At 41.8% G+C, this 14,131-nt stretch overlaps 1 protein-coding gene across 2 annotated transcripts; it reads left to right on the plus strand.

The window, feature by feature from the left end:
- Positions 1-620: 620 nt before the first annotated feature.
- BAD (BCL2 associated agonist of cell death) lies at positions 621-8,089 on the plus strand. 2 transcript variants are annotated; one of them, XM_053449048.1, is made up of 4 exons: positions 621-722; positions 1,160-1,304; positions 2,113-2,288; positions 7,824-8,089. In XM_053449048.1, the coding sequence occupies exons 2-4, from the start codon at positions 1,160-1,162 to the stop codon at positions 7,956-7,958; spliced, it is 456 nt and encodes a 151-aa protein (XP_053305023.1). In that variant the 5' UTR covers positions 621-722; the 3' UTR covers positions 7,959-8,089. The 2 variants fall into 2 exon arrangements, with proteins under 2 accessions (XP_053305023.1, XP_053305024.1); XM_053449049.1 differs by having other exon boundaries at positions 638-793.
- The last annotated feature ends 6,042 nt before the right edge of the window (positions 8,090-14,131 follow it).

The following is a 14,131-nucleotide window of genomic DNA, read 5'->3' on the forward strand; positions in this document are numbered from 1 at the left end:
GACAGAGGCAGAGCATGGGAGGACAACAGGATAAAGTCGCAAAATCGGGACAATTGAGTGGCATAACAATGGCATTTGCCCACAATCTCTGTAAGAACGCAAAACATCCCACACAATAAACTTTGGACAGGTACTATCGGAGAAGGGAATATTACAACTTTCCCTCTGTCAAAGGGATTGCTTCAGTTATACTATAAAGTTATAGGAGTTATTCACAAATGTATAAGTAGTTATAGTGATCTCCTTATTCATATTGGGAGAGTCTCAATATATAATTCTATAACACGGAGAGGTATAATGCAACCCACCCTGCACCAGATGCATCAAGTTTTTATTTCTATGCTATCAAAAACTGACAGGATTGGTATATTACCTGTTACTGTTATTTTTTTTATCCATGGGTTAATTTGTAAAACGGCTTTAGCCTTCCTAGATACCTCCAGTATATTTTCACACCAGGCACTAAAGCAAGTTACAAAAAATTCCGTAAGTAGTTTAGACCTGGCTAGAAATTGTTGTCACCATGGAAACCGACTGTGTATTTCTGAAACGGTAAGCCCAAGCAAATAAAAACAAAACAAAGGCTGCGTACTGGCGATTGGTCGAAATGTAGACGCTTCGCCCGGGAACAAGGCGAGGGGCGGGGCTTGTAACAGGAACCCGGAAAAAGCACGTAGATAAACATAGCTTGTAGGGGAATGGAATGAGAAGCCCAACTGAAGGTATATTTTGTAATATTTAGAAATACATAAATCTGTAACAAACGGAAGCTTTTTAGACGCTGTGGGAAGTGGTGAGGATTTATAAAATACCGCATAAACAATTTTATGGAATGGATTGAGAGGGACAAGATAAATTGGCATAATTGAAGTTTGGAGAAATACTTGGGTAAAATAAAGTTTGGTATAATCTGTAGGGGATAGAGGATAACGAGTGTTTTCAGAGTTAATGAGGGTTATCAGTGAAGGAATACAGATGAATGGGAATGTTAATAACGTGAAAATAGAGTAGCAGTTTCTATGTTCGCGTTCTAAAAAGAAGGTAAAGTGTTCCACGAAGGAACAGGTTATTCTTAGGGTGGGAAATTTGAGACTGGTGTGTGGAGGGATGCAAGTATTTGAAGTGGCTAAGGTTTTGGGTTATTTTATTCTGCATGCAGATGGCAGACTCTTCATCTGCTTCCTTCAGTATAGAAGAATTTTCTGAAGAGGAAAAGGGAGAAAAACTTCCCAATACAGATCCACCTCTGTATGTGCCAGACCAGAATATGAGTCGGAGTTCAACGAATCTACAAAGGCATCAAGGTAGTGGGCAGTACTAAAATGCTCACAAACACACTTGTTCCTATTCTGGTCTATTATGTTCTTTACTGACAGCTGTGTTAAAGATATCGATCTCCTACATCATGACAGCTATTAACCACTCTTAAGGACCAGTCTTTTTTTTTTTACACTACAGGACCTGAACAATTTTCATGTTTTTACTATATTTATTGTTTTATATAGCGCCATCAAATTCCGTAGTGCTGTACATGTGTTCACCTGTAATGTCTCCCTTACTCAAGTAATTTACCCACACATATTATATATTGATTGTTCAGCACAAGTAGAAGTTTCTTTTGAAGCTATATTCATTAATGTAAGGCATTATTTTGTATGGAACTAAAAAAGAAAAAAATGATACTTTTTTTGTAGTTTTCTTATATATACCTATTAAGGTTCCCCAGGGCAGCAATCAGGAGGTTCTCCAATAAGCTTCCCCTTTGGTATCCCACCCCTACAGCAGTTAATTAGAGCACTGTCCATAAATTTTGGCCCCAGCTGGGGGAGACTAAGCTGTTAAATCCCGGTACCAAAAGCCATGATGTAGGCTATCCGTCCTTGGTCCTCAAGGACCATTTTCTCGAGATGTACCCCTTACATTTTTCCACATTAGCTGTGTATGCTTACAGTAGCATAGGGCACCCAAAAGCATTATGTCATAAATGTTTTTCCTAATTGGATACCTATTTGTTTAATTCAGATACATTGAAGTAAAGCAAAGCGTAAACAGATAAACCATATTGTTTCCTGGTGTTGGTAGGATCCAGTATGAAAAGAGTTTCTTTCACAGGAAAGGAAACCCGGTCCCGCACTGAGTCCGCGTCTGAGTCATCTGAAACAGACAATATGGGGGAGCTCCATCAGTTTCGCACACGCTCTCGCTCTGCACCTTCCTCGCTTCTGGTTGCTGCTCGCTATGGACGAGAGCTTAGACGTATGAGTGATGAGTTTGACCAAACATTTAAGGTAAAACTACCCGGAATATATTCAATAACAGACACAACTGTCTTTGTGCAAAAAAAAAAAAACATAGTCAAACACATTTATATGTTCACTATATACAGGTTTCTGTATTATACATTGTTGGATTTTCTGTTCGTGATGTGGTATACAGTCTAGGGCTTCATGCAGGCTCACCAGCAAAGAATTCATATTATGTTGTTTTTTTAATCACTTTAATATGCTTTATTTTATGCGCAAAAGCACATAGAGGAGGTTTGCAAGGGGGACAGAGAAATTGGATGGGGTAAATTGAATTAGCCGGTGTGACAGGACCGATCTGTACCCCGACTGGGTACGCCCGCAGAACGTTGCTTCCTTCGCCCCTAGGCCACCGGGGCACCAGAGATTAACCCCTTCACTGTCTGTGGCTAGCCGAAGCTGAGCTACTGAAAAGGACAATACACGATCATAGCCGAGAACACAGCACTTCAGGAACCTCAGCCGTACTGTAGTATACCGAAGTATAGCAATACAGCACTCTACCACCCTGATAAGGGTAGCACAGAGGCCTACCTCAATAACAAGACAGGACTCGTAGTGAGGTAAAACAGGAACTCTCTTTATTTGGAAACACCGGTGTATTTTAACCCCTTGACTGCTAACGACGGCCTGGTGCCGTCGCTAGCAGTCCCAGTCAGGTGCTAACGACGGCACCATGCTGTCGCTAGCACTACCCTACCTTGATGGGGGTCTGTGGACCTCCATCACCACCTACCCCGGCGATCTGACCCTCACATTGAAGGGCATCACTGGGACCACCCGATCCGGCTGGTGACGGCACGCGTAATGACACGATGACGTCACCGCGCAACTTTATTGAAAACTGACAATTGTCAGTTAAAGTTATGGGGGCATGCTGCTTAGATGCCTGTATCTCAGGCATCTAAGCAGCTACAGACTCAACGTTTGTCCTAGAAATACATGTAACCCCTCATTTGAAGCTCCAAGGGGTGTAGTTTCTTGAAATGTATACTTTATGTACTGTAATTTAACTTCCCAGATGTCTAGACCACTTTAACTTCAGATATGTCAGATTTGAGAATCATGTTAAAAAATTGTCTTAAAACATTTAGGGGTGATGTCTGCAATTAGACAGCTCTAGACAGCTAGGAAGTTAAATTATGGTACATAAAGTATATATTTTCAGAAACTACACCCCTTGGCTCATCAAATGAGGGGCTGCATGTATTAGTAGCACAAGACTGGAGTGCGCAAGACATAAATTAACTTGTCGCTTTTAATTTAATTTTTATTTTTATAAGTGTGATATTCATTTATTTGTTGTGCACATCAGATTTGTGATACAAATACAAATAAGACCTCATTTGCTGCAGCTGGGGGTGTAGTTTCTAAAAATTATATAGTTTTGTTGGCATATTCTAACATCCCGGGCAGCTAGAGCTGTTTAATTGACGGCAGCCATGCATTAAATTTAAAGATGTCTTTTGTGATAGTCTAATAAATTTAACTTTTTAGCAATAAAATCGCGTAGACATCTACACGCTACACACCGGGGACTCAGAAGCACCGGTAAGTGGGGTGGGGGGGGGAATCTGGATCTTAGTAGGCTCATAGTCAGACGTATTTGAGGTCTGATTATAAGACGACACCGATTATAAGAGGAGGGATATTTTTCAGATATTTGCTATACGGTATATAGTCTGAAAGCACTATAAGCTGAAAGGCACTCTCTGTTCCTGTCTATGTGATCCAACAAAAACACAAATCTAACAAAAATAATTGGAAGAGTTTTTCTCTTCCATTTTACATGCCAGGCGCATTTTGGGATAGATGCTGCTTCCTGGGCTACCTGGAGCAAGAAAAACAAAAAGTAATCCCCTGCCTTTCCTGAACACATACATACCACAAAAGCAGGGAAATATCGGCTTTACACAGTCAGAAGAGGCCCCCAAACAACGAGCATGTGTAGTATTTTCAATTTCTTTACAGCTGAACCAGTAAGGCTTAACTCACGAGGGTAACACTACACCTAAACGCTAAAATATTCACAAAATATATAAAAGCACTCGAGGATTTTTTTTAATGTGTTTTCTTTTTTCACATTGAGGATACAGAAAGAAAAAAGGGGGATGGATAAAGGGGGGGATGACAAACAATGCACCTTCAAGTCCATAGCAAATCCCTGATTACAATTCCATTCGCACAATTTATATGAAAGGGTACAGAGTTGTTACAACATCACTGTTGCAGAATAATTACTGCTAAGAGCACATGTGAGTTGAGTATATGTAATAAAGACAGCAATGGTGCAACATGGCTTCAGTATCATGAGTAATTCCCAACACATAACATAACAAACATGAACATATAAACCCTGTGCTTACCCTGCGTGGCGAGAAAAAAAGGGGGGGGGCTGTCCACTGTGTAACATCATATGGTAAACGGCGCCAGAGCCTATACAATTACAATTGGGGGCCCTGCCCTGCAAGAGTTGGAGACTATACCACGAGGTATGTTGTAAGGCAGATTGGATCAGTAATTATGTGTCTGGTTTCAGTGTGGAGATAGATGTACCCCAGGTTTCAAAAAATTTACTAGTAGATTTTTTTTTAGTCAGCGTGGTATCCACCCAATTCATATCACTTGAGGAGTTTAAGGAAACCCCATTTACTTTTCTAGGGGATCCCACACCAAATATGTAAATGTGAACACAGAATTTCTGGGGGGTCCATTCTTTTTCATGTCAGGCACATTTTGGGAGGAAAGCTGCATGCTGGGTTACCTGGAAGAGTGAAGAAAACAGAAAAAAAATAAGCACCTGCTTCTGCTGAGCATATAGACTCTCACAAAAGGCCCCATATAATGACTGCAAAGTGGTTTTGGTGCCTTTCTTTGCATAAGTTTGCAGACAATTTAAAAAAAAATTACACACAAATAGTTACAAATAACAGGGTACTGTAAGAGCTTGGGTTGGGGTACTGTTAGTGAATAGTGATTGCTGTTATGGTTTGAACTAGTGTATATTGCTGGTGATAGGAATGATGATCAGATTAGGTCGGTGAAAGCAATCGTTGATTGTGACAAACATTATTTCCAAATCACGTAATGACAGTTGTTTCATATAACACCATATGTTTATGAATTTAATATATACCAAAAAAAAACAATAAGAAGATTTAGGAAGTAGTAAGAGAAGCCAGGGAAAGGTAGAAGGAAGCATAAGGACCATTTAGCCACTTGGATCCTGCACAAATTATACATTGTTTTGTTCAGGATTAGTATGGCCTTCTTTTAAAATCATAGACATAAAACACAATAATTATTAGTGATTATTATTCCAGTATATCACTGAGTGTAATGGCAATAGCAGTGACCTAAACAACGAGCAAAATTAAAATTACACCTTTTTATTACAATAAATACCCACAGCCTAAACATATTTACATTGACATTGAATGTGGTTAAAGAGAAAATTTGTTACGTAAACTTTAAGTCTATGTGATTTAAGGTCCCTAATATTAAAGTCATAATAAAAAAAAAAAAGTAGGGCTCCGTCATATTTTTGTAAGCACTAAGCTGTGTTCATGCACATTACAACTATTTTACATTGACCCTGTAAACATATCAGTCATTCTTAAGGGACATGATTTTACAGTTTGATTATTTTATTGCAATGAATGAGCTTAACAAGAACAGTATTGCTTCTTTGCAACACTCAGGTTGCACACATAGGACTTGCCCCAGCAACACGCAGGTTGCACACAGACATAGGACTTGCCCCACCAACACACAGGTTGCACACATAGGACTTGCCCCAGCAACACGCAGGTTGCACACAGACATAGCACTTGCCCCACCAACACTCAGGTTGCACACAGACACAGGACTTTCCCAGGGTGCATCCACAGAATTGACCTTGCACCCACAGGATTTCCCCAGCACGCAGATTGCACACAGACACAGGACTTGACCAGGTTGCATCCACAGGACTTACCCAGTACCCAGATTGCACCATCGGAGGTCACCTCTTAGGGTCTCAGGGCTCCTCTCAGTCTGGCTCATGCGCACCCTTTATTAATTCTATACCATTAAGTCTCAAAATGCCAAAATACACACATCTGCCCATGCACACGCACATTCACACTTGCCTTTGCATCCACACACTTGCTTGCCCTTTGATATACTTGCCCTAACGCTTTCAAAACAAAAGCTCTCTCACTGCTCTTTCTCCTAATTTCTCGTTGTTGTCGCTTCCTTTTCTGCCCATCTCTCACCTTTCTAGTTATCCACTTTTTTTCCCCTTCTCTAGGCTCCCTTTTTGGTATCTTTCCCTAATTTCTCCCTTTCTCTCCCCTTTCTTATTTCTTGCCTTTCTGTTCAGCATCTGTGCCTCTCCCTTTTCAGTTTTTCTCCCCCTTCCCTTTGATCCCCCTTTCTCATGGGATCTCCTCTCTCTTTAGCTCTCCATTATCTCTTTATTATTTTCTCCACGCCCTTTCTCCTTTTCTCTCCTCCTTTTTCTCTTCCCCCTTTTCTTTATTTTGCTTCTTTCCAATCTGTCCCATTTCTCTTTATCTCTCTTCCTATTTCACTTTACCTCTCTTTCTCTCTGCATCTCTCTCCTTTCTCTTTATGTATCCCTCTTGTCATTCTCTCCCTCTTCCCATCTCTCATTATCTCATCTCCCCCTTTTTGTCTCTCTTCTTACTCTAGTTCTCTTACTCTCTTTATATCTCCCCCCATCGCTCCTCCTCATTCTCCATCCTTCCTTATCTCTGCAAGTTTCCCCCATTTTTTATTTCTCATTATCTCCCCCTTCTAGCTATTCTCCCTCTTTTCATCAGTATCTCTCCTCTATATCGTTCTCTTTACCTCTCCATTTTCTTACTATGCCTCCGCTTTCTCACTATGTTTCCCCATCATTAACCTTGCTGAAGTCCTTTGGTGGGAACGTAAGGACCCTATCCTGCACGGCGTCACTGCTAAGCGCTGTAATATCCAATCATATCCCGGCATTCTGCGTCAGTCACCAGCAGCATTATGAGAGAGCAGTGAGACAGAGGTCCTGCACGGCGTCACTGCTAAGCACTGTAATATTCAATCATATCCAGGCATTCTGCGTCGGTCACCAGCAGCATTGTGAGGGAGCAGTGAGACAGAGGTCCATGATCTCACCAACTGAACCTCTTGGCAGCATGTAGATCTAGGCTCTAGGCCGGCACCTACCTTGCCTATAGTGTAGTGTCAGTCCTGAGCAGAGCAGAGGATGGCAGCTTTGGTTGCCACTCCCCCAAGACCTCAGCTTTTATGGGTTTGTCTGAATGAACCCAGACCGTGAGGAGAGCTGTTTATGTTGATTAAGGTAAAATGCATCTTTGTCATGTCCTCTGGGTTTGTCACTTAATCTAGTGTTCCCCAATTCACACCCTTTAAGTTACAAATCACCCAGGAGTGGTTTAATGTAAAGAGTATTTTCTTCATCTTCCTTTTTATATGAATGTGGCTTTGTGTTCTATAACAAACAATTATTTTGTACAGGGCCTGCCTCGTCCAAAAAGTGCCGGTGCAGAAGCTCAATTGTTTGGGAAAAGGAATATAGGAGAAATGTTCATGACTTTCTGGGGATGGAGGAGAAGTAAAGGAAAAAAAGAAGTCACAGATGATGTTATGTAATTGACTCCATTATGTGGAGACTTTGCAAAAATCTGGTATGTAGCGGCAGCAGCGGTTTTACTCAAAGTATACCTCCCATTGACACTCTGGATGTAATGCTAAAGTACACATTATTTTGGGAAATGTACAAAGTCTCTGTTTTTTTCCGGTTGATGCGTGTGCAAAAATTATGTGTATGTTCTCTCCACCATGTAGTTGTGGTCAAAAGTTTGAAATGTTGGCATTTTCATATTTTTGAAAATATGACTGATCATACAAAAAAACTATTTTATTTAAGGCTAGTGATCATATGAAGCCATTTATTATCCCATAGTTGTTTTGGCTCATTTTTAAATCATAACAGATATCACTCAAATGGCCCGGATCAAAAGTTTACATACCCTTGTTTGGCCTTGTTACAGACACACAAGGTGACGCACACAGATTAAAATCACAATGAAAGGTTAATTTCCCACACCTGTAGCTTTTTAAATTGCAGTTATTGCCTGTGAATAAATAGTCAATACGTTTGTTAGCTCTCATGTGGATGCACTGAGGAGGCTAGATACTGAGCCATGGGGAGCAGAAAAGAACCTGCGTTGCAATGTAATGGAATGTTATGAAGTTGGAAAAGGATGTAAAAAGATATAGAAAGCCTTGAAAATGCCAATCAATACTGTGGAAAATTTGGAGATCTCTTGATATCAAGCCAAGGTCAGGTAGACCAAGATAGATTTCCGCCACAACTGCCAGAAGAATTGTTCAGGATACAAAGAAAAACCCGCTGGTAACCTCAGGAGAAATTCAGGCTACTCCTTGAAAAAGACAGTGTTTACATGAACCAAAATATTGCCAGAAAGAAGCCTTTACTGTGCCAATGCCACAAAAAACCCAGTTACAATATGCCTGACAACACCTTGACACGCCTCACAGCTTCTGGCACACTGTAATTTGGAGTGACGAAACCAAAATAGAGCTTTATGGTCACAATCATAAGGGCTATGTTTGGAGTGGGGGTCAACAAGGCCTATAGCGAAAAGAATATTATCCCCTCTGTGAAACATGCTGCTGCCTCACTGATGTTTGGGGGGTGGATGAGCTCTGTGTGAGGCACAGGGACCCTTGTGAAAATTGATAGCAACATGAATGCAGCATCTTATCAAAAAATACTGGCAGACAATTTGCATTCTTCTGCTCGAAAGCTGCGCATGTGACGCTCTTGGACTTTACAGCGCAACAATGACCCTTAGTACAAGGCCAAGTTGACCCTCCAGTGGTTACAGCAATAAAAGGTGAAGGTTCTGAAGTGGCCATCACAGTCTCCTGACCTTGATATCCTTGAGCCACTCTGGGAAGATCTCAGATGTGCGGTTCCAGCAAGACAACCAAAGACTTTGCGTTACCTGGAGGCGTTTTTCCGTGACGAATGGGTAGCCATACCACCTGCAAGAATTTGGGGCCTCATAGACAACAATTACAAAAGACTACATGCTGTTATTGATGCTTAAGGGGGTAATACAAAACATTAAGAACTAAGGTTATATAGACTTTTGAATAGGGGTAATTTCATTTTTTTTTCTTTGTTGCTATGTTTTTTTTATGATTCTGTTATAATTTACAGTTGAATATTAATCCCATAAGAAATAATAAAACAAAAATGTTTGCCTGCTCACTCATTTTTTCCTTAAAAAAGGTACTTGTATTACCAATTCTCCAAGGGTATGCAAACTTTAGAGCACAACTGTACATGCTGAACCGGTGGTGCCTTTCAATGTGAGAGGATACTGTGATACATAGGCCCTAAAACTATAGTGCATCATCAACTACAATAAAAATATGGGGGGAGTAGATCCTTCCGATCAGTGTCTACAGCCATATCTGTTATTGGGTAAAACCAAAACATAGTACCACATGAACTACACATTCTTAAAGTTCCAGTCCAAATGTGGATAAAAAATGTCCTGTGTCTTACCGGCAGGCATTATCCTTGCAAAAACCCTGCAAAAGGCTCAAAGATGCAGATTCTGCTATACGATATAAGATATATATATATATATATACTAAGGACTCCAGGTACCACATCTTTGCTGTCTCTCTCTGCCAGGACTCTGCATCGATACTTTTTTATGATATTCCATACATTTTCTATCATAGATTTTCTAGCTCCCACACATATATACACTCAATGGCCACTTTATTAGAACCTGTTCAATTGCTTGTTAACACAAATAGCTAATCAGCCAATCACAAGGCAGCAGCTCAATGCATTTCGGCATGTAGACTTGACCATGACAACTTGCTGAAGTTCAAACCGAGAATCAGAATGTAGAAGTGTAGATTTAAGTGACTTTGAATGTGGCATGGTTGTTAGTGCTAGATGGGCTGGTCTGAGTATTTTAGAGACTGCTGATCTACTGTGATATTCATGTACAATCTCTAGGGTTTACAGGGAATGGTCTGAAAAAAGAGAAAATATCCAGTGAGCGGCAGTTGTGTGGAGAAAAATGCCTTGTTGAGGTCAGAGCAGAATGGGCAGACTGGTTTGAGATGACAGAAAGGTAACAGTAACTCAACCACTCATTACAACCAAGGTATGCAGAATACCATCTCTGAACGCACAACATGTCGAACCTTGAAGCAGATGGGTCATCATCTTAAACTGGCTTTTTGAACATGACAATGAGTTCACTGTATTCCAATGGCCTCCACAGTCACCAGATCTCAATCCAATAGAGCACCTTTGGCATGTGGTGGAACGTGAGATCATGTACAAATCTGCAGTAACTGCGTGATGCCATCATGTCTACATGGACCAAAATCTTTTAGGAATGTTTCCAGCACTTTGTAGAAAGTATGCCACAAAGAATAAAGGCAGTTCTGAAGGCAAAAGGGGTTCCAACACGGTACTAGCAAGGTGTACCTAATAACGTGGCCAGTGAGTGTATATCAATCATATATTTTTCATCTTTTACGTTCAGTTGGTATAAGCCACGAGGGGAAGGGGTATTTTCTGTTGGCACAAATCCTGTCTAAGTTTCTTTTGCCCAGCAAATTAAAAAAGAAACATAAAAACCTATGCATGTGGGATATTTCTGTATTCAAGAGATGCAGCTGAACATGGTTGTCTGGATTTTTCTGCCGTAACACATAACCTGTGCAAAAAATCCCAAGCAATACACAAGGGTCAGATTTTTGCTACAACTAAGTTTGACAGTGATTGGTGGCCAAACAGCTGGATTGTGTGCTTTAAAGAAATATATACCGTATTTGCTTGATTATAAGACAACCCCCTCTAAATTTGAATATTAATTTAGAAATAAAAGAAAAAGCCTGAATATAAGACTACCCTATAAGAAAAAAGGTTTACTAGTAAATATTCACATGTAAACTTTTTTTTTCATATTTAATAAAAACTTGAGAAAAATGCGAGTAGGAGGCAAGTTTAGAGAGCAGGAAAGGAAGTTGTGGTCAGAGAGGGGGAAAGGGAAATTACAGAGGTTAGTGAGAGAGCACATCATGGGTAGAGGAGTAAATGTTGTTGGAGATCAAAAGATTAGAAAGCCATGGGACTCAATGGGGTGTCAATTGGAATGTTTAAGTCCCCAAGGACAACAGAAGGAACATCAGAGGAGCGGAAGAAAAAAAGCCATAAGGAGACGTGATCAAGAAAGATGCCGGGGGTGGTATATAACAGCAATGTGTAAGAAGATGGGATGAAATAGTTGGATAGCATGGGCTTCAAATGAGGAGTGAGAGAGTGATGGGGCAGAGGGAATAGGTTGAAAAGTACAAGTAGGGGAGAGTAGGAAGCCAACCCCACCACCCTTCCTGTCATCAGATCTGGGAGTGTAAGTGAGGTGGAGGCCCCCCATAGGAGAGAGCAGTGGGAGAGGCAGTGCTACAAGAGATTCGCCAGGTTTCAGTTAGCGCGAGAAGGTGCATGGAACTAGAGGCAAAGTGGTCGCGTAAGGCTGTTAGTTTGTTACAGACAGAACATGCATTCCAGAGTGCAAAGGTAAAAGGGGGGTAGCAAGAGTGGAAGGGTATGTGGACAAGATTATTGAAGTTTCTGGAATGTTGACATGGAGAGGATAGGGAAGAGAGCACCAAAGGAAGGCCAGGGTTTGGGGAAATATCCCCAGCTGCTAAAAGAAGTAGAAGAGCGAGTAAGAGATGGTGGGAATAGGACATGTGTGAGCGAGAGATTGCATGGAATGGGGGGAGGTGGGGGAAAGGGAGGAGGTGAAGTTGAGAAGAGCCTGGGATGAGAGAAGGGGAGAAGAAACTAATGATGGTGCAGTACAGACATAATGTGGAGGTTCTGGTGGCTGGAGAGAGATAACTGTTTTACTAACAATAGAGGAAAGCGAAAGGAGGAACAAAAGGATTGTGAACATGGTATTTGGAAAAAAATTGTGATGGCAATGGAATGCTAGTGGAGCAAACACAATAAGTAATAGGCAGCACTCGATGACAGTTCAGTGGAGTGTTGATTGCAGGGAGCCGCCAAGTTCCTCTTTGTCCTTCCTTGTTGAACTCCCTTGGTAAACTCCCAAACAGTGGCAGTTAGGAAAATTGGGCTGCAGGGCTGCAGGGGATCCTCCTCTCTTGCAGCTGGTAAATGTCTGTGCGATGCGCTCAGACAACCTCCGCTGCTGCCAGCACATTATTATTATTTTTATTTGTTTTATATAGCGTCATCCTATTCCATAGAGCTGTACAATAGGTGGACAGGACAAATAGTATGTAACATAACAATTTGACTTACAGAGACAACAGGTGAGGAGGCCCCGGCTTAAACAAGCTTACAATCTTTCTCCGGGGCTTCTATGGTGGAGTAGCAGAAGGTCATGTCATGCGGCGCTCCGTCATAGAGGCCCTGGCAGAAGTGCTGGCAGCCGCGTATCATGCAGATGTCGACTGGCTGCCAGAGAGGAGGATCCAGGTCCCTTTCAGCGCTGCAGGGGATCTGGATCTTAGTCTTGTAGTCAGACCTCAGCTTGAGGTCTGATTATAAGACAACCTTGAATGCAAGACGAGGGGTATTATAAGCAAATACGGTAATTTTATGGGGGGGGGGGGTTGCAATAGGGGGTAGCTAAACAGTCCCAAAAAGTAAAATGTGAAAATGTCATGTTTGGAAATGTTAACAGGTATGTTCTAACTTGTGCCCTACTGTATCCAGAAAAAAACAATGCATGTGGGGTATTTCTGTAGTCTGGATATGCAGCTGAACAGTTTTGTCTGGATTTCCCTGCCATAGCACATAACCCTTGGAGGACATTCTTCGCAACATGGAAGTGTTGGTGGAAAAAAGTAAGGGCAATTATTGCTATGGCTAACTTTGGCAATGATTGGGGGCTAGATACTTGCGATAAAATACTCCCGATTTGTCTACTTTAAAAAAAAGTCTGGGGGAGGGGCCACACGGGGGTTCCTGCTGTAGACCTGGGTCTTGCTGAATGCCTCGACATCGAGACATTGCAGCAACAGCATATAAAATCATGAATGGCATGTCCATTGTCGTCAAGAGGTTAAATAGACAGGTGATAAACACCCTTTCACAACCAATAACCTTTGATCCTTAACAAACAGAAACTAAACCAGATGCTGGAATCAAACTATTACATAATTAACTTTATTCAAGCCATACAATGTGTAATTATCAATATACTCATATTAAAAATGGGCATCCTTCAAACTATAGAATATATACCGTATTTGCCCGAATATAGGCCGCACTTTTTTCCCCCACTTTAAGTCTTTAAAGTGGGGATGCGGCCTATATTCTGGGTTTAGCGCAGGAATGCGCAATTCGTATCGCCCGATGCCCAGGTAATGCAGTTCCGGGTGCCGGGCAGGCAGCAGGGTTAGGATACAGATCCCCCGCAGCAGTGCAGGGGACCTGCATCCTACTCTCCGATACGCTCAGACAGCCTCCCCTGTCGGCACTTTCCACGGGGGAGTGCCAGCACAGGAGGTTCTCTAAGCGCATCGCCGGTGCCGGTAAGGAGGATTGTTAAAGCTTACTGCGCAGACGTTCAACGGCAACGGCGATGTGCGTAAACAACCTCCGCTGCCTGCACGTCTGCTCGGTGTGCCCACAGGGGGAGTCCTGGCAAGGGAGATTATTAAAGCACATCGTGCAGACGTGCCGGCAGCGGAGGTTGTTTACGCACATCGCTGCTGCCGTT

This window comes from Spea bombifrons, chromosome 10 (assembly GCF_027358695.1).
Source record: "Spea bombifrons isolate aSpeBom1 chromosome 10, aSpeBom1.2.pri, whole genome shotgun sequence".
NCBI lineage: Eukaryota > Metazoa > Chordata > Amphibia > Anura > Pelobatidae > Spea > Spea bombifrons.

Bases quoted from the DNA above. Each gene is read 5' to 3' on its own strand.
- BAD (XM_053449048.1), top strand. From the start codon at position 1,160: ATGGCAGACTCTTCATCTGCTTCCTTCAGTATAGAAGAATTTTCTGAA. The intron at 1,305-2,112 runs GTAGTGGGCAGT...TTTCTTTCACAG, and splicing joins GAATCTACAAAGGCATCAAG to GAAAGGAAACCCGGTCCCGC. The intron at 2,289-7,823 runs GTAAAACTACCC...TATTTTGTACAG, and splicing joins AGTTTGACCAAACATTTAAG to GGCCTGCCTCGTCCAAAAAG.